The following is a 23714-nucleotide window of genomic DNA, read 5'->3' as shown; positions in this document are numbered from 1 at the left end:
ACAGGGTCTCACTATACAGTTCAGGCTGGCCTTGCACTCACTTTGCAGCCCAGGCTGGTCTCATGATCCTCCTGCCTCAGCATCCCAAGTGCTGGGATTACAGGCATGCACCACCATACCTGGCCTTGCATTGTTTTTCATAAAACATCTTTTTCTTTTCCATTAGCACCAAATTTATCTGCATGCTCTACAATTTTTTACTTCGTATTTAATTATTATTTTATTCACCACTATTAAAACTTCTCTTATAAAGGTCTCCGGTAACCACCAAATTTCTAAAATCACCAGTCATCCTGCTTACTGTCCAGTTGCACATTAAATGCTTTTAATCTCTTTTTTTTTTTTTGAGACAGGGTCTCGCTATGCAATTCAGGCTGACCTTGAGCTCACTTTGTAGCCCAGGCTGGCCTCGAACTCGCAACGATCCTCCTGGCTCAGTCTCCCGAGTGCTGCGATTAAATATGGTCTTGAGGGGCTGGGGATTTAGCTCAGTGGCACAGCGCCTGCCCGGCAAGCGCAAGGTCGTGAGTTTGATCCCCAGTACCGGAAGAAAAAAAAAATAAAAAAAAAAATAAATATGGTCTTGACTATACCAGTCCTTGCTTTTAATACCTTTAAATTCCCATATCGTTCAGAAGGAAGGTCAGATTCCTCCAAGATGCCACTAGGGCTGTCTGAAATAGTGGGAATGGCAGAGGTTTTGTCATCACAGATTGGAGATTCCAGCTGTGCCACTCCTAGGCGTATGGACTCTTAAGCAAGTAGATTTTCTCAAGTTCTGTTGCCGAGCTGTCTGTACAGATAACCATCATGTGTCAGTTCAAGGCCCTCTGTGCTTCACAGCCCAGGGGAGAGAGGTAGATGAGCTCGTTCACACGAAAATGCTTCCCGTAGGTCCTGCCCCTATCTGTTCCTGTCCTTCTTTCCTTTAAGAGCTTACAATCTGACCACCGTCCAGTGTTTTCAGTCTCTTCCCCCGTCAGTCACTGGCCTTTCTGGACGTGCTGTGTACAGTATTTATATTCTCATGCCTACTTGGTGTGCTTTTGGCTCCCTCTTGCCTTTTGCCAAGATTCATTGCCCTTTTTTGTGTATATACAACATACACTGATGTTCCCATTGGTATTTACTACATTATATTTATTAGTATTATTGTATATGCCTTTGATGCCACCTACCAGCTCTCCGAGGAAGAACTAAGTTTTACATTATGCAGTTATTTCCTTATACTCATAATACTGAAGGCATAGTCTTGATTACAGTGAGTCCCAGACTGCAAGGTAAGATCCTTGAACCATACACGATCCTTGAACCATACATGGACCTGTTCACCTATTCTTCTAGTGCTTTGCGTAGAAACTATACCTGACAGATGATGGGTATTATCATTAAATTCAGAAAATATAACCACTGGTTTCAAAGAAGCTCCATGTACGTGTGTATATATATGCATATATATCCTACGTCTAGTAACCCGTGCCTGTCACACGTCTACTCTTACATACAGTAGTTACTGTTTTATAGTTACTAGTTTTCGCATGTGGGTGTTACATTTCTAGAATCAAACTCCTCCAGAATAGAATTTTGAATTTTTACATGTTTTGTTAAAATATGCCTGGTTACAATGCTGAATAATTTTTTCATAAATTGTTTATTTATTTATTTGGGTACCAGGAATCTTTTTCCTTTTATTAACTATTTTAGATTGTCTATAATTTTATTGTGAGAATGGTGATCTGTGTTTTCACTTTGTTGATCAAAGTCTTTTGTTGTGCTTTGTGCTTTAAGACTAAACTGCTCTTATCAATAAACTATTGCAGAGACCTGTCCACTTAATACACTGCAGAAGAGTGGATTCGTCTATACCGCTGAAAGTAGGCTATGAAGTCAGGGCTTGGTGCATGGTAGGCAAACACTCTACCACTGACCTCCACAGCTGTCAACTCTGTGTGTGTGTGTGTGAGTGTGTGTGTGTGCCATAAGGCTCCATATTAAGTACAGAAGTTATTTCTTTTGCTATAACAGTAATTACTCCTTTGAAGATATTTATGAATATCTTACTTGGCTATTGAAACTAAAAATGTCAAGTGGTTTTCTTTGTTGAGAAGAAACTGTATCCCAGTTCCACCTTGACTCCTGTATCTTATGTAGTAATGACAGCGTTTACATTTGGTAAACCTTTTTACTTTTTTACTATTGAAAATTGGACCTGAAAGGAGATTTGAACTTGGTTTCTGGTCCTGGTTCTTTGCTGAGTAAGTCACATAATATTTTCAACCTCAGTTTTTCTATATTTCAGAGAAGTTCTAGATCATCTGAGGGATCATCTAGTGCCAAAGCACTGTTTTCTTAGATTCTTTTTTTTAAGAACATGAATGCACCCATGTGAACTGTAGAAATCCATTTATAACCAGTGTGTGCATTTGGGTCTCAGTCCCATTAGGAGGTGATCATGTTCAGAGTAATAAAGGTGATCTTTTTTTTTTTTTTACTTCTGTAGTATTTAGAATGATAGAGTTTTATAGATTATAGTTTTCCTTTCCTTTTAGATGGAGAACTTATTTGGTTTGTTACTTTATGGAGAAGTTAAATAGCCAGGGTAGGATAAGTAGCTAAGGTCCCTGATTAGTGCTACTTACGTTGTGACATAGAGCCTGGAAAAATCTGTCTTTTGTAATAGAATATTTAATTACACAAGAAGAGCCATCTGTCAACATTGAAGAGAAATCTTTCACCACATAGTGAAAAGCTCAGGTCATAAGAGTGAATTGGATTACTGAGCAGAAATAAGATTTCAGGTTAAGTTTCCATCGTAGTCTCAGGTAGTCTGTTTTCAAAAGAAAGTAAATTTACAGGAGGGAAGTAACACTGGCTGTGGGTTCTCCAGGCCCGTCTGCTGCTTGCCGTCAGGAACTTTGCTCTGCACTCATGTGTTGAATTGAACATAGTTGCTTGTGTAAAAATCTCAGAAATTTTGGGTTTAGAATGTTAAATACTGAATTTAGACCTCCAGTCCCGAGCATAAATTAGACACGAAAGAGGTACATCTAAATGGAAAATAGTTTATTCAAATGATTTTGAGCAGTAGCTGGGTTTTTTGTCACGTGGTCCCTTGTGCACAGAATTAAATCCAAAGTGTTACGACAGTTATCCGTGTAGATTACGGCTGGAGTATGAAAAACATTTGGGTATTTTTTCTCTGTTAATTCATGAAAATGTTTTATATGTTTTAAAATGAAAATAAGGCTGGGGATTTAGCTCAGCAGCACAGCGCCTGCCTGGCAAGCGCAAGGTCGCTAGTTCAATTCCCGGTACCCGGAAAAACAAAACAAAACAACAAAAAAAATGAAAATAATAAAAATCAGGATATTGAATCCTGTTGCCACAATAAGAACAGTTTTTAAAGTTTGAAAAGAAGTTTTTTTTTAAAAGGTGAATTTTTAAAAGCTTATTTAGTTTATTTTAAAAGTTTATTTAGATAAACTTGCTACTATCATGCAGAATCTCCACTAACCCTAGAATAGTTGGAGAAAAGAATTTAAAGAGGTGCAAGGGAAACACCTTTCTTGTCTTCATAACATTTCACTATTGATGTTGCTCAGTGACCGTAAACTACCAGATCGGAAACTGGATCGGAAGCTTTTTCTGCGCACACTGCGGAGGTAATTACGGTATAGCATGACACTAATGACTCGAGCCTGAAACTGTTTGGAGACAATGTAGTAGAGAATTACATCGAGACAGGTGCTGAGGTTCATGAGGAAGGTGGTGAAGGCTCCCCAAGGGTTGTAGCTGTTGTCTTCCCCGTCGAGCATCAGGAAGGCGAAACAGATGTGGAAAGGCGTGAAGCAGATGAGCACCTGCAGCAGGAGTGTGATGATGATCCTGATGGACTTCTCCTTGACCTTGGGTTTCAGCTTAGAGGTCCTGCCACGGAGGAGACTGTGAATAATGACCAAGTAGCATCCAATCATGATGAACAGGGGGATCAAGAAAAAAAATATCAGTCTAGTGAAGTTCAGCACATTGACGGCTTTTAAATGGATGATGTCGGAGATCTTCAGGCAGGTAGCTGGGGAGGAGGCTCTGTCCGGGTCTTCATGGAGCAGTAGCAGAGGGACAGTGGTTGTCAGGGTCATTATCCAGACCCCTATGCACGCGAACACAGCTTTCCACGTGTTTTTAAGTTCTTTGGCATACTTCGGCTGCACGATTGCCATGTATCTGTCAGCACTAATAAAAGCAAAAAGCCATAGAGCGATGCTTGGGTAAAACACGACAAGCGCCCCAAGAATGTGGCAGAAGTATTCTCCGAATGGCCATTCACCTTTTGTGTAGTAAAACATTCTAAAGGGCAGAGTCATTATGAATATTAAGTCCAGTAGTGCCACATTCATCATATAGATGGTTACAGTGGTTCTCTTCTTGGTGGTACAGCTGAAAACCCATAATGCAGTGACATTAACAAATAATCCGATGATGAAGATACAGCTGTAGAACACAAGGGCCGCGATTTTGTATTCATCTGGGTGTGAGCTGTTGGAAGGGGCAGGTTGGTCTTGGTTGCTTGGGATAGTCATCTTATAGCTTGTTGATAGGCATGATACTTAGAAACTGTAAACACAGTTTAAAAAATTAGAATAAGACCCTTGGTTGAGAAGTAGGTGCTTATCATTCTTACACTATTTTCTGGTTAGTGAATTTTAATTTTTTAAAACATTTTAAGAACATTTAATGTTGTAAACCCAATAAGGAATATGTTCTCTAGAGGTTAGTGCTATTTTTTTTTTTTTGGTTAGTGCTATTATGCATTGATTTTTTTTTTTGTTTGTTTTTTGCCCTGTGCCGGGAATCAAGCACAAGGCATCAGGTATACCAGGCACACATTTTACCACCGAGCTACACCCGCAGCCCTGACACTGTACGTGTCTGGTGAAATGGCTTGGATGTCATGGTGCGCTGGCAGAATCATTCGTTTTCGTGCTCCCTGCTCACCCTCCTCCCTCCCAAGGAATGTGCTTCCTTTAGATCCTCTTCTACAGTGTGAAATTGGGCAGCATTGTTCGATTGAACTAACTGGGGCAAAATCAATCTGGATTTTAAATCTTATTAAAATGGTTTGCCATTATTTATCATCATTCTGTTTACAGATTTAGTAACCAAAACTAGTAATGTCCAAATAATAATTTTTTTACTCAAGAGATACAATTTCAATATAAAAAATATATTTTCAAAAACTAACAAGAGAACCATACTGGTTATTGCTGGACAGTACATATGAGAGGAGAAACTTTTCTTCATTTCTGTGTCTTTACCGAGCACATAGTGGTTCTCAACAGGTAAATACTTGCCAAGTCAAGGATGGGTTTGATGAAATGACCCTCAGCAGCTCTTACCTGGTTTCTCAAGGGAGACTTTTATGGCTGGCAATGAAACCATTATTATTATTATTATTATTATTATTATTAATTTTAAGTGGCAGTCATTTATGACCTTTTGGCTAAGATCCAGTGTAGTATCTATTCTTACCAGTTTAATATTTGATGTCTTCTTTTTTTTTTGGTGCGGGGAATCAAACTCAGGACCTTGCGCTTGCCAGAGAGGCGTTGTGCCACTGAGCTACATCCCTGGCCCTTGATGTATCTTCTATCCAAGGACAATGTACTAAACAGATTTTTGGAGCTGGGCGATGGAATAGGAGTTTACTCTGTCCATTCTGGGCATCGACCTGGTATTGTGGTTTGTCCCAGAATGATGCGCCCCTTCAGGAGGAATAAATGGTTGCAAAGCTCAGGAAAAAAGAGTGGCAAACATTCTTCTTCATAGTATTACGTTATGTTCTCTTTGCGTTATCATAGGTCCAGAAACAGCAGTGTTCTGCGTTGTGGTCTCCAGGTGGAGAGCTGGACCACTGGTGAGCTATTTTCAGCGCACAGTAGGGCACGCCCAAGGCTGAGGCTGCTGGTCACGAGCCGCATCCCTGAAGCTGATCTCAGCCACCTCCGAGGTGCACAGGGTGCTCTGTGCCTTTAAAAAGTTACTGCCAGTGCAGTAACTTTCACTGAAGCCTCTATACAATTTGTCAAGTTAAGTTTTAAAACGGAGTATGTAAGAGAAGTAGTGATAAGTCACTAGGCAACTTGATGTATATATAGAAACTAATAAATTTCCACCACCCAGAAAATGTGCCCATTTCAAGTGGGAAAGGATTTAGCTATGATCGTAAATATCACAGACTCCCGAGGTGTGAAACCTCTCTTGCCAGTTATGCAGCTGCCAGCAGAGGTTTTAAAAATAGCTTTGCTACAAAGAGGTGGAACCTCGAGGCATCTCCTTGAAATATGGCGGTGTTAGAAAAATTTCCTTCAAAAGTGTCACTTTGCAGAATGACTTTTCTGTCATTCAGCCCTGATCTCTCTTTAGTGAAAACTGTGGGGGAGATTAGCAGGCTGTCATGCATTTCATCATGGGCTGTTGGTAAAAATTAGTTTGAGCAGTGGCCGTGGACAAACAAAAGACTAGGAGTTCGTTCCCTCCCTGCTGCCCCTCTTCCTTCCTTCCTTTCCTGGCTTTCTTCCTTCCTGATTTCCTAAACTAGTTTGTAAACTGTTTGGGTTAAATATGACTTTGGAATAGAATTCTATATATTTAAAAACCCATGTTAGATTTTCCAAGTATTGATGTAGCTAGATACTCATTTCTATGAAATGAGAAAAGTACTACATAGAAAAATTCAAACTTTCAGTGTCATACAGAGGAGAATAACTTAGAGGCTTAACTCTTAAGTTTTATTTTTAAATCTTAAGCTCTTATTTTTAATCTTAAGTACTGCCTGCCAGCTGATTGTGCCACTGGAGCTACTTAAATTTTATTTTTAAATCTCAGTGAATTTATAAATAGTAGCAATTATAATGTAAATGAAATTTTGTTTTCCTTTTTCTCCTCTCATAAATTTCTGTGTTTACAAATTATTATAAGTCAGCTTTCCCCCATTTGGGTTCAGGCTGCTTTTATGAAGTCCATTTGTCATCCACATTTGTATTCATTTGCTTCAGTTTGAAAAAATGAGAGATGCTTCCATGGGTCTTAAAGGCATTATAATACAGGTTATGCTGTGCAAATACAGAATTGTTTTGGGTAAGTATTAAACAGTTTGCTTTCAAGTTAACTCTGAAAAGCTTTAGATTCCATGATTATCTCTATTCTTTTCTTAAAAGCTAGTAACCTCATGAAACATTGTAAGTCAAACCATGTGGTAGAGACACCTAAGTATATTTATGATTTTTTTTTTTTTTTTTGGTTTTTCTCTGGTACCAGGAACCGAACTCACGACCTTGCGCTTGCCAGGCAGGCGCTTTGCCGCTGAGCTAAATCCCCAGCCCCTGTATATTTATGATTTATACATCAACATTTTCTTAACTTGAAAAAAATTACACTTACAGTTAATGTAAAAGAATATTGAAAAAAGTACAAAATCATATAATATGGGAAGATGATAACATAACCTATTTAAGGTCCTTTACCAATGTAGTTTCTGTAATTTTTTTTAAAAAATAGACTATGAGTAGCTAGGTAAAGGTTTCTTTCTGATAATGATCTATTACGAAGTTAATTGAATGTTGCTTACCTTCTACCGGTCAGAAGCGAGCATTTTCTGGTATACCCAGTTCTGTAAAAGAGATATTTCTGAGTTGCTTGTGTTCAATTATCTGTGTAGAGATGGTTCATTTCAGAAATGATATGTTTCTTTTGTGTTAAGCTGGCTTGTTGCTTTGTTGTAGAGGAGTTGGCTGTAATTGCTTCTCTGTCTCAGGAAGTGCTCTTTGAAATATGCCTTTTCAATTTACAACTTTAACCTGGATGTGGTTTTTCTTTTTCACAAGTAATTTGTTTATGAAGTCATGCTTAACATAAGCTCCTTTTGAAATGATGGCCAATATTTAAGACAGTCGCATAAAAAGGGGAAGTTTTCTTTAACTATTTACTTGGATGCTTGAAGTATGTATCACTTATGGAAAGAGAAGATTTGATGTTGAGTAGAAGAGGGTTTAGTGCTTATTTACTTTCTAAGTTGTGTGACCTTGTCTAAGTACTTAACCACTCTGAACCTTTGTTCCTACTTAGTTTCTATACAGTTAAAAAATAGATGTGCCTTCTGATGGGATAGTGAGGCCAGTAATTCAGAAGAATCCCAAGTTCTTAGCAAAGCACCTGGGCACTTAGTAGGTGCTCAAGCTGCGTCTGTTTTACTACCATATTCCTGAAATCATAGTGCACCCAGGTTTTACAATTTAACTGTTGCTAAATAGTTACAATCAGATCTTCAATTACGGTATATTACTTGTTTCAAGTATTTGTTTCCATATACTCTTACCCACTTTAGCTTTTTTTTTTTTTTTTGGTTTTTCTCAGGTACCGGGAACCGAACTCACGACCTTGAGCTTGGCAGGCAGGTGCTTTGCCGCTGAGCTAAATCCCCAGCACCCCCCCCCACTTTAGCTTTTTTTTGTAAGTCCTCAGTGCTGTGTATCCCCTTTTTATCAGATGGAAGTCCAGATGTAATTTCTTTTGCATAAAGATCCCTGTAAATCTTTACCTCCAGGACTCTGGAAGTCTTCATATGGAACAATTTACATATTAGGAGTGTTGAGACCTGAAAAGGGAAATGAAACCCGGGGAAAGGGAAGTGAGCAACCCATGCCATTGCCTGACTAGTGATATTCATCTTTAAACTTTCCCTTTTCTTTAAAAAAAAATCTCTTTTGCTTGGCCTACAATTTATTTATCTTTTGATCTAGTTATGCCCGATTTATCAACTTTTAAAAAGTCCCTGAATTGAACTTCATTTGTGTTTTTAATTTAAGAGTTTGACAGCCCGCGTTCTTAGGCAAAACGATAGTAAGTCTGTGCCTCACAAAGGTCGCCGTGGTCCCTGCCTTCCGTGATGAAATCCTTGACCGTGGTGGCCTGCTCGCCTAGTGGGTTGGGGAGCTTTGGGGACAACCACAGCAGCTCTTCCTGCGTAGAGGAGGATGTGCGGGGCCAAGGAGGCCAGGGACTTGCCAGAGAGCTCAGCGAACTGGGTGACAGCCAGGCCTGGTGCTCCGAGCTCAGCGCCCTCCCCCTGCTCCCCCGCTGCTGTGATAGCGTTCTACAGGGTGGCTGCCGGCTTGGTTCGCTAGATGTGACTTCTTCATTGCCTCGTGACCTCCGTCCTTTCTCATAGGAGGCGTTACGTTTCCTGCGCCGCACAGGAGTGTGATATTTCAGCTGGATAAAAACCTCTCCTCTGGAGACCCGATGGGTCCTTTGCTTTATGTCACGAAGCCCATGACACGTTTTCTGAAATGAAGTATTGATTAGCTTCCTCTGTGCTGTTAAAATCAACAGATGCAGCAGCGACGTTCTCATTAAGACTTGAGTCCCGTCCTGTGCATGACGTTATTTCTGAATTGTCCGTTTCTTAGAGGTGTCTAGGGGCAGATGCGGAGATCCCCATAGTCCTGGCCTGAGGTTGGGGTCCGCTTTCCATCTTACTTTCCAGCTGCTGTGAAGCTTGGCCGGATGTTCCCTCCCGTAAGGTTCCTTAGCAATGGCTGCGCGTGCGGCGCCGCCCCCGTGTGGTGGCGCGTGTGTACTGCTGTTGCACATTGCCTTTCCTGTTCCGCTCCGGTGCATCCCGTTCCTTGAGAGCCGGCCCGGTTGGGGGAATATGGCCCAATGCCTGAGCCCCGCGAGAGCCGCAGACTGTGAGCAGTTTGGGAGATGTAGGGACAGCCAAGGGTCTGGGGCAGGAGCGGCCTCCCATCCTGCCGGGGCCCTGCGGCCGTGAGCATCTCCTCTGCTCCTGGCTCTTCGTCGTGATTTTGTATTGGGAAGGAATTGCAGCGCCCCCCATCTCCCGGACCGTTTACAGCGAGTAAACACTGAATCCAGGATTAAACTTTTATAACGTCTGGTTTTCTTCTTTAATGCTTGAGCCTAATGAATTTTTTATTCACACGGAGGAAGTTATCTCAATCAGGAAGCATTCGTGCTGCGTTAATTTCCTCACTTTCTTTGGAATGCAAGTGAAAGAGCAGTGTCAGACCTCGCCAAAAAGGGATCTCACACATTCCCAGAGACCGCGGGGTTCCCCTCACGCTGTGAAATAACCTGTTGTAGCTCTGGTTTTGTGTTCTGGTTTAAATGTTAGAAGCCCTGAGTGAATTTAGAGTTTAACATGAGAGCCCAGGTTTTGAGTGAATATAATATGGGTCAGTTAAGCCAGTTCTGTAATGATTAGAAAGGGTGTACTTCACAGACTTAGGCAGTAAATTCCCATTGCAAAACACGCTCTGCATTAGAGGTTTGTCTGTGCCTTTCTTTCTTACCTCCCATCAGTGCCCTGAGCGGAGGAGCCCTGTAGTGGGTTCCCTCATCCCAGAAACTCCCAGCCTGAGAGGTATCTGGGACGAGTTCATGCTCTCTAAAATCCAAGAATAAGTTTTAGGAACAATGCAGGTTAAGTGCAGAATATATTTATTGAGGGAGAGAAAGCTTCTGTCCAAGAGAGGGACAGAAGGGGACCCAAGTGGTTTCCCAAGGAACCTGCCTTTTCTAGGGATTTATGTAGAGCAAAACCATGAGGTGAGGTGGGTCCAAGGCGGAAAACACAGGACCTTGCTAGGCATAAGGTGGGACAAGGCTATGGTCAACCAATAAAAGTACAAGCATAATTGCTCAGGTGAAATGGATTAAATTGGGATCAAATGGGGGAAGCGAGTCAGGTAGCAAGCAGACCAGAATACAGAACAGGGGCTCTTCCTGTGGGCGGTTGGGTTAATGACTCTTCCTGGCTTTCTCAAGGTGATTGCCTATTTAGAATATCAATCCCTGATGTCCATCCCTAGGGAGGCATGTGGGTGTATTTGTATCTACTCAGCTGCCTACAACACCAGCATGGGGACAGTCCTCGGCACCTCTAGAATGAGCTGACAAAGACTGGGAAGTCTTTTCCTGTGCCCTGAGGTTCTCCAGTTTGGTATTTTGGAACCTTTGTCTCCTGCTTCTCCCTGTCTCACGCTTGTGTCTGAACTGTTCTCTTTTGCTGGGGGAAGCTGGACTAGGCTGAAGGGATTTGTTGAATACTAGGCGTTTCTGGATAAAGATTGAGAAGCTATTTATCTAAATGTGTGTGTGTGTGTGTGTGTGTTTAAATCCCAACAATATGCAGCTATAATCTTATAACCACATTAGTATCAAGGTCCTTTCTAGTTAATTTCCTAAATTGTATTGTAAATACAGCATTCCTGAATTCCTTTGGTGATTTTTATGTAGTTTAAAAAAAAGTATGGATGTATAAGTAATTACCTCACCGCCAACAACTTGAACCCAGATATAACCATATATGTCACAGACAACCAAAGGAAAATAGATCTAAATAATGATGAAAGCAGGAGTTAAGAGAGGAGTTACACGAAGGATTCCGTCGTTGCGAAGATCCTCATGGGAAGATTCCTACGTGGCAGGTAGTCCTGGCACCGCTGGAGTCCTGTGGGACCCAGGCAAGAACTGGGTAAGACACTGCCCCCACTGAACTGCCGGCACAGGCTGACAGCAGCTGACCTGGAACTCTGGTTAGTGTGATGTGCTTGACCTTCTCACTGCAAATTCAGATCTCACAGTTAAAGGGGGTGCACTGGCATGAGTCTATAGGGAGACACCGCAGTTAGGAGGACGTAGCAGATGGAAAGAGGCCGTTGGAGGGCCCTAGCATGGATCATCCATGCTCCTGTGTCCTGCAGGCCATGTCCTCAGCTTGGTGCCGTGAAGAAGAAAAGGGGGCACCTGGTGGGAGGTTTTAGGCCATTGATTGACATGTTCTCTGAGGACTGCTGTTTCCTCCTGTGTGTTTCGTTTGCAGCCCTGAGGTGAACGCCCGGAGGTGCTCCTGGCCGTGAAGCTGTTCTAGCACACATTCCCTGCCAGAGCGTGTGGCCTCACCAGAGGCCCAGAGCAGCAGGGTTTCCAGGTCGTAAACAAAACCTCCAAAGCCGTGAACCCAAACAAACCTTTACAGAATAAGCTGACTTATCTCAGGTGTTTGTTACAGTGATGGCAAATGTACTGGCAGAAATAGGATTGGTAAAGAAGTAGAAGGTGTTTTATCTTGTTATTTAAATAGCGTGTGTGAGACTGATTTTGAGCACTTCTGTGTAAAAGTATCTGTATACTGAAGGTAACCATCTAGCTGTCAGGTTGTTGGTTTTAAGTAAGTGATTTAGGATTTTAAAATTATCTCTTCCGTTGGTCCCATCTGTATTATCAAAGGTAATAGAGGTGAATTATCAGGTAGGGTTTTAAGTGCTGTTCAAGCAGTGTCCAATTCAGTCTTCATGCTGACCCCCAAGGTATGTTTGAGTGCTGAGAGTATGTATTACACATGGTGTGGCCCAAGGATACTTTTTCATAATTCTCAGATCGTGTGCTTTTTCCTTATGGTGCGTTGCAGCGTTATACTTCATTTTAGTAAGTTTCGTTGAAGTTGCTCATCAGAAATAGCAGTCTGACCCGTAGCAGACAATCTCGTGGGGACAGACTGTCCTTTCCTCCTTGGTTGTCACTAATGAGTTGATAGTCCCGCGGGATGGTTTTGTAGCTGAATTCTGTCAGCCTCTAGGTGTTACTGGGCCTAGAAGATCTCTGTCCTTTAGCTTGCTGGAGACTTGAATAAGCCCGCAAAAGTGAATACATCAAGTGGCCAGGGAAGATACGTGCCCGCTCAGCTTCATTTATAATCCGGGAAATGAAGAGTAAAATCACAAGAAAGCATTGCTCAGGCAGCACAGTGCTTACAGTGAGACAGTGTGAGAACGTGAAGTGTCCACGAGGCTGTGGGACAGTGGGGAGCTCTGGTGCGTTTGCTGGCGGGAGCCTGCCTGTGGGCGAGTTTGTATTAGATACTAACATGAAGGGGTGTGTGTGTGCATTAGCCGACACAGGCAGGCGTGTTCACAGTAGCATTATTTATAACAACTCCTCATGAGGAACAACTCAGATGTTCAGCGACGACAGAGTGGACACGTCAGGTGTGCACACTGAGCGGGGCCGCTGCTAGCCGTCCAGATGAAGGTGCGCAAGGCAGGGGTACCAGTGTGGGTGAGTCTCGTAAGTGGTGTTAAATACAGAAACAAGCAAACAAAAACCGTGCAGGAATTCATGGTGAGTGATTCCGTTTGTATGAATTTCAAGAAGAAGGCCATCCCTGAGTATTTAGGCGTTCACTCGTAGGTGGTCACATCTCTTTGTAGGAGAAATGACCATATCACCAAAGCAGTCCACAGAGTCAGTACAGTCCTCACCAAGAACCAATGACATTGTCACAGAACTAGAAGAAACGATAATAAAATGCATATGGAGGCATAAAGACCTAGAGGAGCCAAAGCAATCCTGAGCAAAAGAGCAGTGCTAAAGCCAGGCATGGTGGTACATGCCTGTAATCCCACCACTCGGGAGGCTGAGGCAGGAGGATACAAATGACCAGTAAGTATATGAAAAAATGTTCACTGTCTCTAGCCAGGAGAGTAACGCAAATCAAAACTACCCTGGGATTCCATCTCAACCCAGTCGGAGTGGCACTTAACCAAAATCCAAAAATAAATAAATAAATAAATAAATGCTGGCAAGGGTATAGATAGAAAGAACTCTTCTGCACTGTTGATGGGACTGAGAATTAGCACAGGCTTTATGGAAATCAGTATGGGGGTTTCTTTCTTTCTTTTTTTTTTTTTTTTGTCTTTTTGAGACAGTGTCTCGCTATGCAGTTCAGGCTGGTCTTGAACTCACAACAATCCTCCTGCCTCGGCCTCCCGAGTGCTGGGATTACAGGTGTGCGCCACCACGCCTGGCTAGGGAGGTTTCTCAAAAAGCTAAACATGGAGCTAGCAGATGATCCAGCTATATACCTCCTATTACCATAAGAATTAAAGTTAGCACGAGGAAGATACCGGCACACTCATGTTTACTAGAGTGCAATTCATAATAGCTAAGCTGTGGAGACAGCCCATCAGTAGATGAATATGGAAAGAAAATGTGGCAGATATACACAATGGAATATTATTTGGCCATAGAAAAGAACAAATCATGTCATTTGCAGGAAAAGAGTGGAGACCATCATGTTAAGTGAAATAAGCCAGACCCGGAAGGTCAAATACCACATTCCTTTCATGTGAGGAATCTCAAGGAAAAGAGACAGAAAGAAATGCCGTGAAAGCAGAAGGGACACAGAGAGGGAGAGGACAGGAGGAAGTAGAGGGGGCGCAGGACCGACGTGGTGTACAGACGTGCCAGCGTGAAATGCCTTAGCCCACTCCTAACGTGCTCACGGTAACTAAGAAAATAGAACATTTGAAACGTGGTGATTGTGGGGAAAATAAAAGCAGAAGAAACCCACACACACAAACCCCGAAAAAGGGAAGGACGCGAGCCATCTGCTCGGCAGGCCCTTGCAAGTTCTGCTGGGTTGTTTCTCACTTGGAGGGGCGCCAGGACCCGGTCCCCGCGCAGCCTGGGGGAGTAACACCCAGGCCTCAGCCCCGCCCGGCCAGACGCCCTCCTGGGTTCCCATTGGCAGGGCTCGCCGGGAGGCGGGGAGCAGAGCCTGCGGGCAGCATCTGTGCCCAGCGGCCGGGGCCGGAGTCAGACGGAGCGAGGGGAAGCCGGCGTTTGCAGCCCGCCGCTTTCTTGAGCGTGGCCCGTTTTGCGTTCAGAGAGGCTGTGCAAAGAAAGCTCGGGCTTTGGAGTTAGCAGAAACGGAGTGTGGGGGCGTCTGCGCCAATGCAGCTGTGCCCAGGCGTCGGTCTTGCACCACCGGACTCGGGGTGTGCCGTGGGTCGTCGGTCACTGTCCCGTCCGAAATGTCCCTTTCCCTCGCAGCATCTTGAAGACGCCCTGCCCTGCCCTGGGCCGGGAGCCGTCCTGCCTCGGCCGACCTGGACGGCCCGCGCGCGAGGGGCGTTGCTGGGGGAGGGCGCCTTCCGCGGCCGGCCTCTCTCCGCCCCTTCCTTTCCGTCTCTCACCTGTCCACCCGCCTTCGCCCTCCGCATTCTGTGGGACCCACGTGGAGAGGGGCCCGCGGGGCCCTGAGTGTGTCCCGGGCTGACGACGGGCCTCGCCGCGCGGGGCGTGTGCGCTGACTCAGCGCGGGAGCCCCGTGGCTCGCGCCTCCTCCCTCCCCGCCTTTCCTCCTTGCTCTTTACTGTGCGAGGTTGCACCTGTTTTAGTTTATTTTCAGCATCCCCTTGGAGACGGTGCAGTAAGTCTGGAGCGGAACGGAAACCATGCATGCCTTCTTGTTCTGTTTCCTTGGGAACACGCCGCACGGATGGGGCAGCCGCGGAGAGCTGTGCCAGCGCCGTGCCTTCAGGTTTACCACAGCTCTAGCGCCAGTGACGAGGGCGTTGAACCGCGGCCGCAGTATTGTCCCTCGCTGCTAACATTTTTGTACAGATGTTCTTCGTGTGACATTTGCGACTCGCTGAATAGGGTCCTAGTGGAAAAGGGAAGAAGCCCTGCGGTGCCACCCTCCAGGGCGCGCGGGCGGCTTGCTCCGGCGTCTGTGTATGTGGGGAGGGACTGTCCCTGCCTCTGGTTTTGGGTTTATTTTTCTCACATTAATGTCACATTTTATTTAAGATTTATAATCATAGGTTTTAGAGCCTTGAGGTACCTTGAAGTATCTGTGATCTCTCTTTTCTTTTGAGAGAGGGTTTTGGTTTGTGGTCCATGCTGCCCTTGATCTCACTGCATAGCCCAAACTAGCTTCGAACTCACAGCAATCCTCCTGCCTCAGCCTCCCTAGTGCTGGGATTACAGACATGCGCCACCACGCCTGGCTGACAGCTCTTTTGCAGCTGTATGGTTACCGACCCCAGACCGTTATCTTTTCTCTCCATCTCATTTTATATGCGGCTAATTAGCAAGGGTCCAGCACATCTTCCAGAATGTATCTGAGTGCACAGCTCAGTGAGGGGCTTGGAGATCCCTTTAGTGTTTGTGTTTTTCTATAAGGAAGTTATGCTGTGTCTCAAAACATGGGTGGCTAATGTTTTTAGGTAGAAATCGTCATAAGGACATGTCGAATGAAAACATGAGACAAAAAAGAACTAGGTGTGCTAGGACGGGCTGTGTGGAGGCCGTAAGGTGCGTGTGTTTGGGCAAGATACAAAGGTTGTGTGTCAGAGGAGTTACTCGCTATTTATTTAATGTAGGGGTACTTCTGTGGTTATTCAACATAAAGTGTAACTTTAGATTCCTTATGTGTTATCCTTACATACTGGCCAGTATTTCCAGTCAACTCTGGTAATTACGGTGCTTTTACTGCCACCTACGGGTGCCTGGAGGGGCCTGGAGCTCTTCACCTTCATATTTGAAGTCTTGTTAAAACTGAAGTAATTTTCAAACTGAGTAATTGATAAAAGGTGATAAAATATTTTAATTTATGAATATTTCTGTTATGTAGTATTATGTAATAGACATGTCCCTATTCTTCTAAAATATTTTATTTTATAGAGTATTTCTTGCCCTTCTTGGAAGCATTCTTTTTTAGGGAACAGTTCTCCTGGACAGGACTATGGACTCCTGGGCCAGGGCCTTGAGAAGATTCCATTTGTAATATTATTTGTGTCTGATACTCTATTAAGAGTTAAACGTAAATGCAGACCTGGAACAGCACTGGTGTGTTTAAATATAAGTACACACATTTATCTTTATTTAAAATCATCGTAACCATTAGAGGTGTGCGGTTCAGTATTGTTAGGTTCACTCATATTGTTCCGCAGCCAATCTCCAGATCCTCCTGCCTCCCCACACGGAATTCCGTACCCACTAAAGACCTTGTTCCGCACCGTCTGGTTCCCTTGGCTTCTCCGTTCCCCTTTCTGTCCTCATGAGTTTGATTATTAAGTACCTCAGAGAGGTGCAATCACACAGGGTTTGTCGTTTTGTGATGAGTTATTACACTTAGCATAAAATCCTCAAGGTCCATCCATGTTAGAGCATGTGCCAGAATCTCCTTTTTAAGGGTGAATAATATTCCATTGTATGTACATACCACCTGGGTTGCTTTTACCTTTTGGCTTTTGTACCCAATGTGCTGTGAACGTGATGTGTCTCTTTGAGACTGTGCTTTCAGTTTTGGGGGTCCATATCAGAAACAGAGTTGCTGGACTGTGTGGTCTGTTCTTAATTCTTGAAGACTCACCTTACTGCTTTCCATAGCAGCTGAGCCATTTTACATTCCCACCGACAGCGCACGAGGACCCCAGTTTCCGTATCCTGGCCAGCACCGCTTGCGGGCCTCTCTCATACTCTCCCTTCCTCCCCTCCCCTCCCCTCTGTCCCTCTCCTTCCTTCAGTCCTTCTTTCACTCCTTTCATTTCGTGACCATCCTAGCCATGTGAGGTGGTTTCTCGCTGTGATTTTGGTTTCTGTTTCCCTAGTGACTAGTGACGTAGAACAGCTGCTTGGGGAAATGTCTATTCAAGTCCTTTGTCGATTTTTGAACTTGGTTTCTTTTTGTTGTTGGATTGTAGGAGTTCTTTGTATAGTATAGATATTAACTGCTTTCTAGATATATAATTGGCAGGGTTTTTCTCATTTTGTTTTCTCTTGTTTTGATTGTGTTCTTTGACGCACATTTGTTCTGTATAATTTTAGTTCTGCTGATTCATCATATTCTGGTGACAGGGTGAATTTAAAGCTGTACATTTTTAAGTGTAAGAGTGGGTTTTCCTAGGTGAAATCGGTGGGTCCCGTCAGGACCTGTATTTCCCTGCAGACGGGAACACCTTTATTTCTTCCAGGAGAGTAAGAGGTAGGGTGGAAGAAACCAACAGTTTTCCAGAACCAGGCACGTCAGAGCCTTCTTCTGGTTAGGTGGCCTTCTTGTGTTTTGAGAGCCATCTGGCCCTTACTGCTGCGCTAATGTGAAAAGGAAGAAACATTTTACCTTTTTATAGCATTCACATCTTTGCTGTGTCCTAATTAAACCAGTATCGCTGGTTGATAAAAAAATATAACGTGTCAAATTACAAGAGCCAGGAGGATATCTTAGTAGTGGTAGAGGCAAAGCTCCCATATCCTGAAGCCCCAACAGGGGGCTGGAGGAGCCGCAGCTGAGGCTGGCTGTGGTGGCTTAGGCCTGTAAGCCCATCACTCAGGAGGCTGAGGCAGGAGGATTGCCAGCCTGGGCCATAGTGAGTTCGAGGTCAGCCTGAACTACAAAGCGAGACCCTGTCTCAAGAAACCAAAATACAACACAAAGAGCACACTGTGCTTATTGTGTACCCACCCAGGGGGAGAGGGGGGCAGCCCGGCTGTGTGTGTCCTCTAAGCAGCAGGGAGGAATGAGGGGAGCCCTGGGGAGGCCTTCCTTCCCTGACTGAGGGCCCTTGGAATCCTCTTGTGGGGAGAAGCGAGCGTCAGGTCCCTGTGAAAGCCCTTTGACCTCCGTGCCGGTCTGTAGAAATTCAGCGGTGCACAGTGAAGAAACAAGCCAGAGCGGGCTGAGGGCGGCCTCGAAGAGGCCCTGCTCCCCGCTGCGCGCCCGAGCGCCCCTTCGGGCGCCGAGCGGCGCGGCACCTGTGCGGTGGGGGCGGGCCAGGAGCGGGCGCCGCCTCTGTAAGCTCCCAGGGGTCGGTTTCGCTTTCCTTTATGCAAAGACTCAAAAGGTTGAAGCCCCTGCTTTAGCAAATCTTCATAGCCGCCTAAAGAGCAACAGAGCGAATTTCCTGACGCCATTAAAATAAGAGCTAAGCAGTGAGTTGATAGGGTGACAACTTTGAAAAAGGCGATTCAGAAAATCAAATGTCCAAAATGAAACATAGTTTTTAGAGGAATTTCAAAGCCGGACAAGGTGGCGCACGCCTGTAATCTTAGCACTCGGGAGGCTGAGGCAGGAGGACCGCTGTAAATTCTAGGCCAGCTTGGGCTACAAAGTGAGTTCAAGGCCAATAAACCAAAACAAAAACAAAAACAAAAACACCCTAAGAATTTCAGCATGTTCTGCATGTTAAAGCTATTTGCCAACCTTTCTGAATTGAGCAACCGGCATTTTAATGGGCTTTGCCTGTAGTCACGCGCAAAACCACTAAGTGGCAGTGTTAGGCAGAAAGTGATGAAAGCTGAATGTTATGACAGTAAATGGGGCTCAAATAGTGTTGCTAAATGGGGCTAAAATGTTGCTAAATGGTAAAATATTTTGTAATCAGATAAATGTGTGGCTAATGTTTTTGTATAAACAGATCTAACATTTGCCGTAGTTAAAATTAAAAACAGGTACTTTACTATTTTCTCCTAAATGACATGAAAAGTATTTCAGCATCATTAATGAAGCAGTTATTAAACTTTTACGATGTAAACATAGGGATAATTTTAGGTTCTGATTATTTGTGGGTCCAGCACGGTACTTGGCCCTTACAGTAACCTTAAGGAAAAATACTCATCATTATTTGAAAATTATTGAACTAACCAAAGAGACTTGCAAATAGAGATTGTTGTCAAGGGGATACAATAAATATTACTTAATAACTTTTGTCTTTTGAAGACTCATAAGCTGCGTTTTTACCAGAATGTTCATGTGTGTAAGTATTAATAAGAAAACAGTTGGAGCTGGTGTAGTGGCAGTGTCTGTAATCTCAGCCACCTGGGAGACTGAGGCACAAGTTCGAGGCCGGCTTGGGCGACTTGATGAGAAAGCGCTTTGTGAAAAAGGGCGTAACTGGGGTAAGACTCAGTGGTAAATAAAAAAGAGAGAAAACAGTTGGCATTAATGGCCATGAATATTGTAAACCTAGGTTAGAGACATTAACTTTTGTCTTCCCAAATAACATATCTTAGCTAATTCTTGGATACAGAGAAAATGGTAGATTTTAATACTTACTTTCGCATTCTTTATCAATAACCATGGTTATAAGTATCAACAGTAAGTGGATATTCTCAAAATCCAGCAAGTCAGTAAGGGGGGTGAGCAGGAGTTTGTGCAGAAACAGCCACGGAGAAAGGACGGGTGACGGGGGATGTGCGCGTGAGTTCTAAGGAAGGATAAAAATAAGGAACAGGAAGCTGAACTGTGAAAGTGATATTTCTGGCACTTGTCCTTCTGATAACTTAGACCGTATGTTAACATGTTACAGCGTATTCTCTGAAAGCCAGTTTTGGTCGTATTCTAGGAGAAGGAAGAATTGGCGAAGTGAGAAGAGGCAGCCCTTGGCATGCCCTTGCGGCTGGCAAATGCTCGTACACGCGTGCAGGCTGAAGGAGTGGATTCCACCTCCCGTCTCAGGAGTGACTGCTTCTTCTGTTGCCTCATCTCCATTTGTGTACTTTTCCATTCAGCAACTGTTTACTGAGCACCTAGTGTACGATAGGCACTGTTGTGGGCACGGGATCCTGCGTTGATCAAAACAGACCAAATCTTTGTCTATGTTGACGTACAATTGGGAGTGAAAGCTGTGAACAAAATGCAGAAGCACAGTCTGTAATGTCAGGTGTACGCTGTGCAGAGACACACCAGAGAAGGGAGTGCAGGTGTGAGTGGGGCTGCAGGTTTGGTGGGTACAGGTGTCAGAGGTCAGGTGAGGTTTGAGTAGAGCCTGACGGCGCGAGGGAGTGGGCCGGTGAGAGTGTGGGGAGTATTCTGGGCCTAAGGAACCACCAGTGCAGAAGGCCTAAGGTGGAGGTGTGACCTTGGGCACTGTGTGGCTGGGGCAGGGGTGACTGGAGACCCCCTGGGGCGGTGGAGGAGTTCGGGAGCCTCAGAGGCTCCTGAGCAGAGTCGGCTTTCGCTCAGAAGGGACTGGCTCCTTGGGAGCTGGAGGCATGCTGTCCGTACTGTTTCTCCCCTTTCATTCCGGTTCCTATCTGTTTTACAGTTTTCAGGTTTCTCATTTCTCGTTCTCAGACTGTCAGCCTCTGCCAGGGTACCCTGTTGCCTCGCGGTCGTAGTTTTTATTGTGAACTATACTCAGTGGGTTTTGTTTTCTCCTGGAGTCTGTCTGTGCCCCCCTCGTGCGAGGACCTGTACAGGGGACTTTGCGCTGACTAAAACCCCCTGAGGGAGTTTTGTTGTCCTGAGTTTTAACTGTCACGTTCTTTTCTTACCTTAGAGCGCCCACGCCACTCCGGTGGGATAAATCTAGACCACAGACTTAGGTGCGGTCTTGACCTTAGATTTTTGTTTTTTGTGGGGAGTGTCTGTTCTTTTCTTTCCCAAGGCTGCTGATGCAAGGGAAGTTTCTTTGGCGTGACAGGAGCTGTGAATGGCGTATGTTCAGTCTTCTGTGGGAAAGACAGGTCTGTGATGTCTGGGCTCAGTCCCAGCCCCTCCTCCTTGAGCAGCTTTGAGGCCATATCTTAGCAGCTCAGAAAATCCCAGGCCATGACTCCTTACATCTAGGTCAGGTCCCTGTAGGTCACTGAAGCAGCCCATATTTTGATTTCTGCCTTTATTTCAGATGTGTGAGTTTATTACTGAAATCTTAAGCATGTGGAGAAGTGGAGGGACCACTGTAATGAGCCCCACATTTCAGCGTTACCATCTTCAACAGTGATCAGCTCTTGGTCGCCACGTTTTGTCCGTGTCCTTGCTCGCTGTTACGGAACCCGCTGTGGCGAATAAACCCAGGAGCAGAGATGCAGGCGCATGGGGTGTGTGCGTCTCAGTCAGCCCAGGCTCCCATCACGAAGCCCTGTAGACTGGGCGGCACATATAGCAGGAATTTATTTTGTCAGAGTTCTGAGCTGTAAATTCCAGCCTGAGGGAGCCAGCATGGTCAGGTTCTGGTGGGGGCCCTGCTCTGACTTGCAGATGGCCCCTTCTTGCTGTGTCTTCATGTGGCTGAGAGATAGGAAAAGAGCCCTGGTCTCTTCCAGAGGCGTGGAAGGCGCAGATCCCTTCATAGGACCCACCTTCGTGACCTCATCTAAACCTGATTGTTTCCCACAGGCTCTTCCTGCAAATGCCATCACATTGCAGGTTAGGACTTCAGCGTGAGTTTTTGTGCTGTCGATGCAAGTGAGCCTGTAGCAGTGCGTATGTGCTGTTCACACTGTGTGTGTCTCCTTTTTTGTTCTCTGTTCAGTTGCATTTATCCCTTTATCAGGTGATCCTATAGTACCTGTAATATTTTAAAACTATTTTAAGGTACATATATTAATACCTGGTAGAATGTCAGTCTTTTTTTAGAATTATTGTTTCAAGATTAACCTAAATATTCATGTATTGTTATTCTTCCATATTGATTTTAGACTAAATTTAACTGGATTTTGAGAAAGCACTGAATTTATATATTGATTTTGGGAAAAGCTGATATACTTTTCCCATGTAAAAGCATGAAATGTCTCCCCATTTCATTAATTATCTATGTTGTTTATTAGATTTTAAGTTTTTCTTTTATGCATCGTTTATATTCCGAGATACCATATGTTTTTTACAGTGGTGAATTTATTTATGTTCCTAAGTGTATTTTTTTTTCTCCAGCGTTACTGGAGTAGGGAAATGCTATTGCTTTTTGTGAGAATAGACACTTTACCAATATAGAGCCTCCTATTACATGAACATGGTGTATCTCCATTTATTTAAATCTTTGACATTTTCCTTGTAACTTTTTCATCATTTTCATTATATAAATTTTGCATATAATTTGTTATATTCATACCTAAATATTTTATATTTTTTGATGTTATGGCAAATGGTAGTTTTTAAGATTTCTAATAATTGCTTGCTATTATAAAGAAATACAGCTAATTTTATTCCAGGTAGGACTTATTGTAAGAATGCTGGTGTGTTGATTGTTTTTTCCACTGCCCAGGACAAAATACTTGGCAGCCACAACTTAAAAAGGGGAGGGAGCGGTTTATTTAGCTCATGGTTTGTGAGGTTCCAGTCCATGGTCAGCTGACTCCATGGCAGGACCATCACGCTGGGAGGGTGTGGTAGAGCACAAGCCGCTTGCTTCGCTGCACAGCACAGAGGAAGAGATCCAGCAAGCGATCTGCAGTACCTCAAGAGGCACCTCCAGTGAGCATGTCCTCCAGCTGAGCCCCGCCTCCTAAAGCTGCTCAGCCGTGAATGTCAGTGGATTAATCCAGTGATGAGTACATGCCCCCGCGAGCCAGTCACCTCTCTAGGAATCTCCCAGTCCAGACAAGTTAGCAGTTAATTGGCTTGGCTGGTGTAGCTTAACACAAACACCTGTAACAGCATCTGCTGTATATTTCATTGCATTAGTAGGTCAAAGGCAGCAGCTAGGATCATTTTACAGTTCAATCATAATCAAGTCAGACCCATTCTTAGAATACAGCTATGGCTTCCTGTTGCTGTTTAAAAAAGAAATTGTTTTTAATTATGGTAAAGAACATGACATAATATTTACCATCTTAACCACTTTTAAATGTACAGTCAGGTTGTGTTAACCAGAGTCACACTGCTGTGCAACAGATCTCCACAACTTTCTCATCTTGAGCTCTGTGTTTATCAAAGCTCTGAGTCTTTGTACATCCAAAGGCGCTTTCTTGTATGCAGCCACTTTTAAGTAGTAGTTGTGATGAGTACGAGCTCTGTTGAAATTCTTTTCTTCAGTATTTTAACTGTGTTACTCCATTATCTTACTGAATCCCCTTTGTCTTTTGAGAAATGTAATGTGGATGCGATCCTTTTTTTTTTTTTTTTTTTT

General features: G+C 44.0%; 2 protein-coding genes across 3 annotated transcripts in view; one reads left to right on the top strand and one right to left on the bottom strand.

Moving 5' to 3' along the window:
- Positions 1-23714, top strand: part of Ubac2 (UBA domain containing 2) — a 151399-nt gene that overhangs the window by 33006 nt on the left and 94679 nt on the right. The gene's annotated exons all lie outside the window — the stretch shown is intronic.
- Positions 3293-23714, bottom strand: part of Gpr18 (G protein-coupled receptor 18) — a 27176-nt gene continuing 6754 nt past the window's right edge. The window contains exons 1-3 of one of the 2 annotated variants that reach the window (XM_005374063.2): positions 15060-15660; positions 7628-7669; positions 3293-4614 (exon numbers count right to left, since the gene is read on the bottom strand). In XM_005374063.2, coding sequence (XP_005374120.1) covers positions 3573-4580 — 1008 coding nt within the window. In that variant the 5' untranslated portion in view covers positions 4581-4614; positions 7628-7669; positions 15060-15660 and the 3' untranslated portion in view covers positions 3293-3572. Of the gene's footprint in view, positions 4615-7627; positions 7670-15059; positions 15661-23714 lie in introns of those variants that run through there. The other variant, XM_005374062.1, reaches the window with a different exon arrangement.

This window comes from Chinchilla lanigera, unplaced genomic scaffold (assembly GCF_000276665.1).
Source record: "Chinchilla lanigera isolate Chin_1 unplaced genomic scaffold, ChiLan1.0 scaffold00003, whole genome shotgun sequence".
Taxonomy (NCBI): Eukaryota; Metazoa; Chordata; class Mammalia; order Rodentia; family Chinchillidae; genus Chinchilla; species Chinchilla lanigera.
This window is presented reverse-complemented; position numbering and strand designations above follow the sequence as displayed.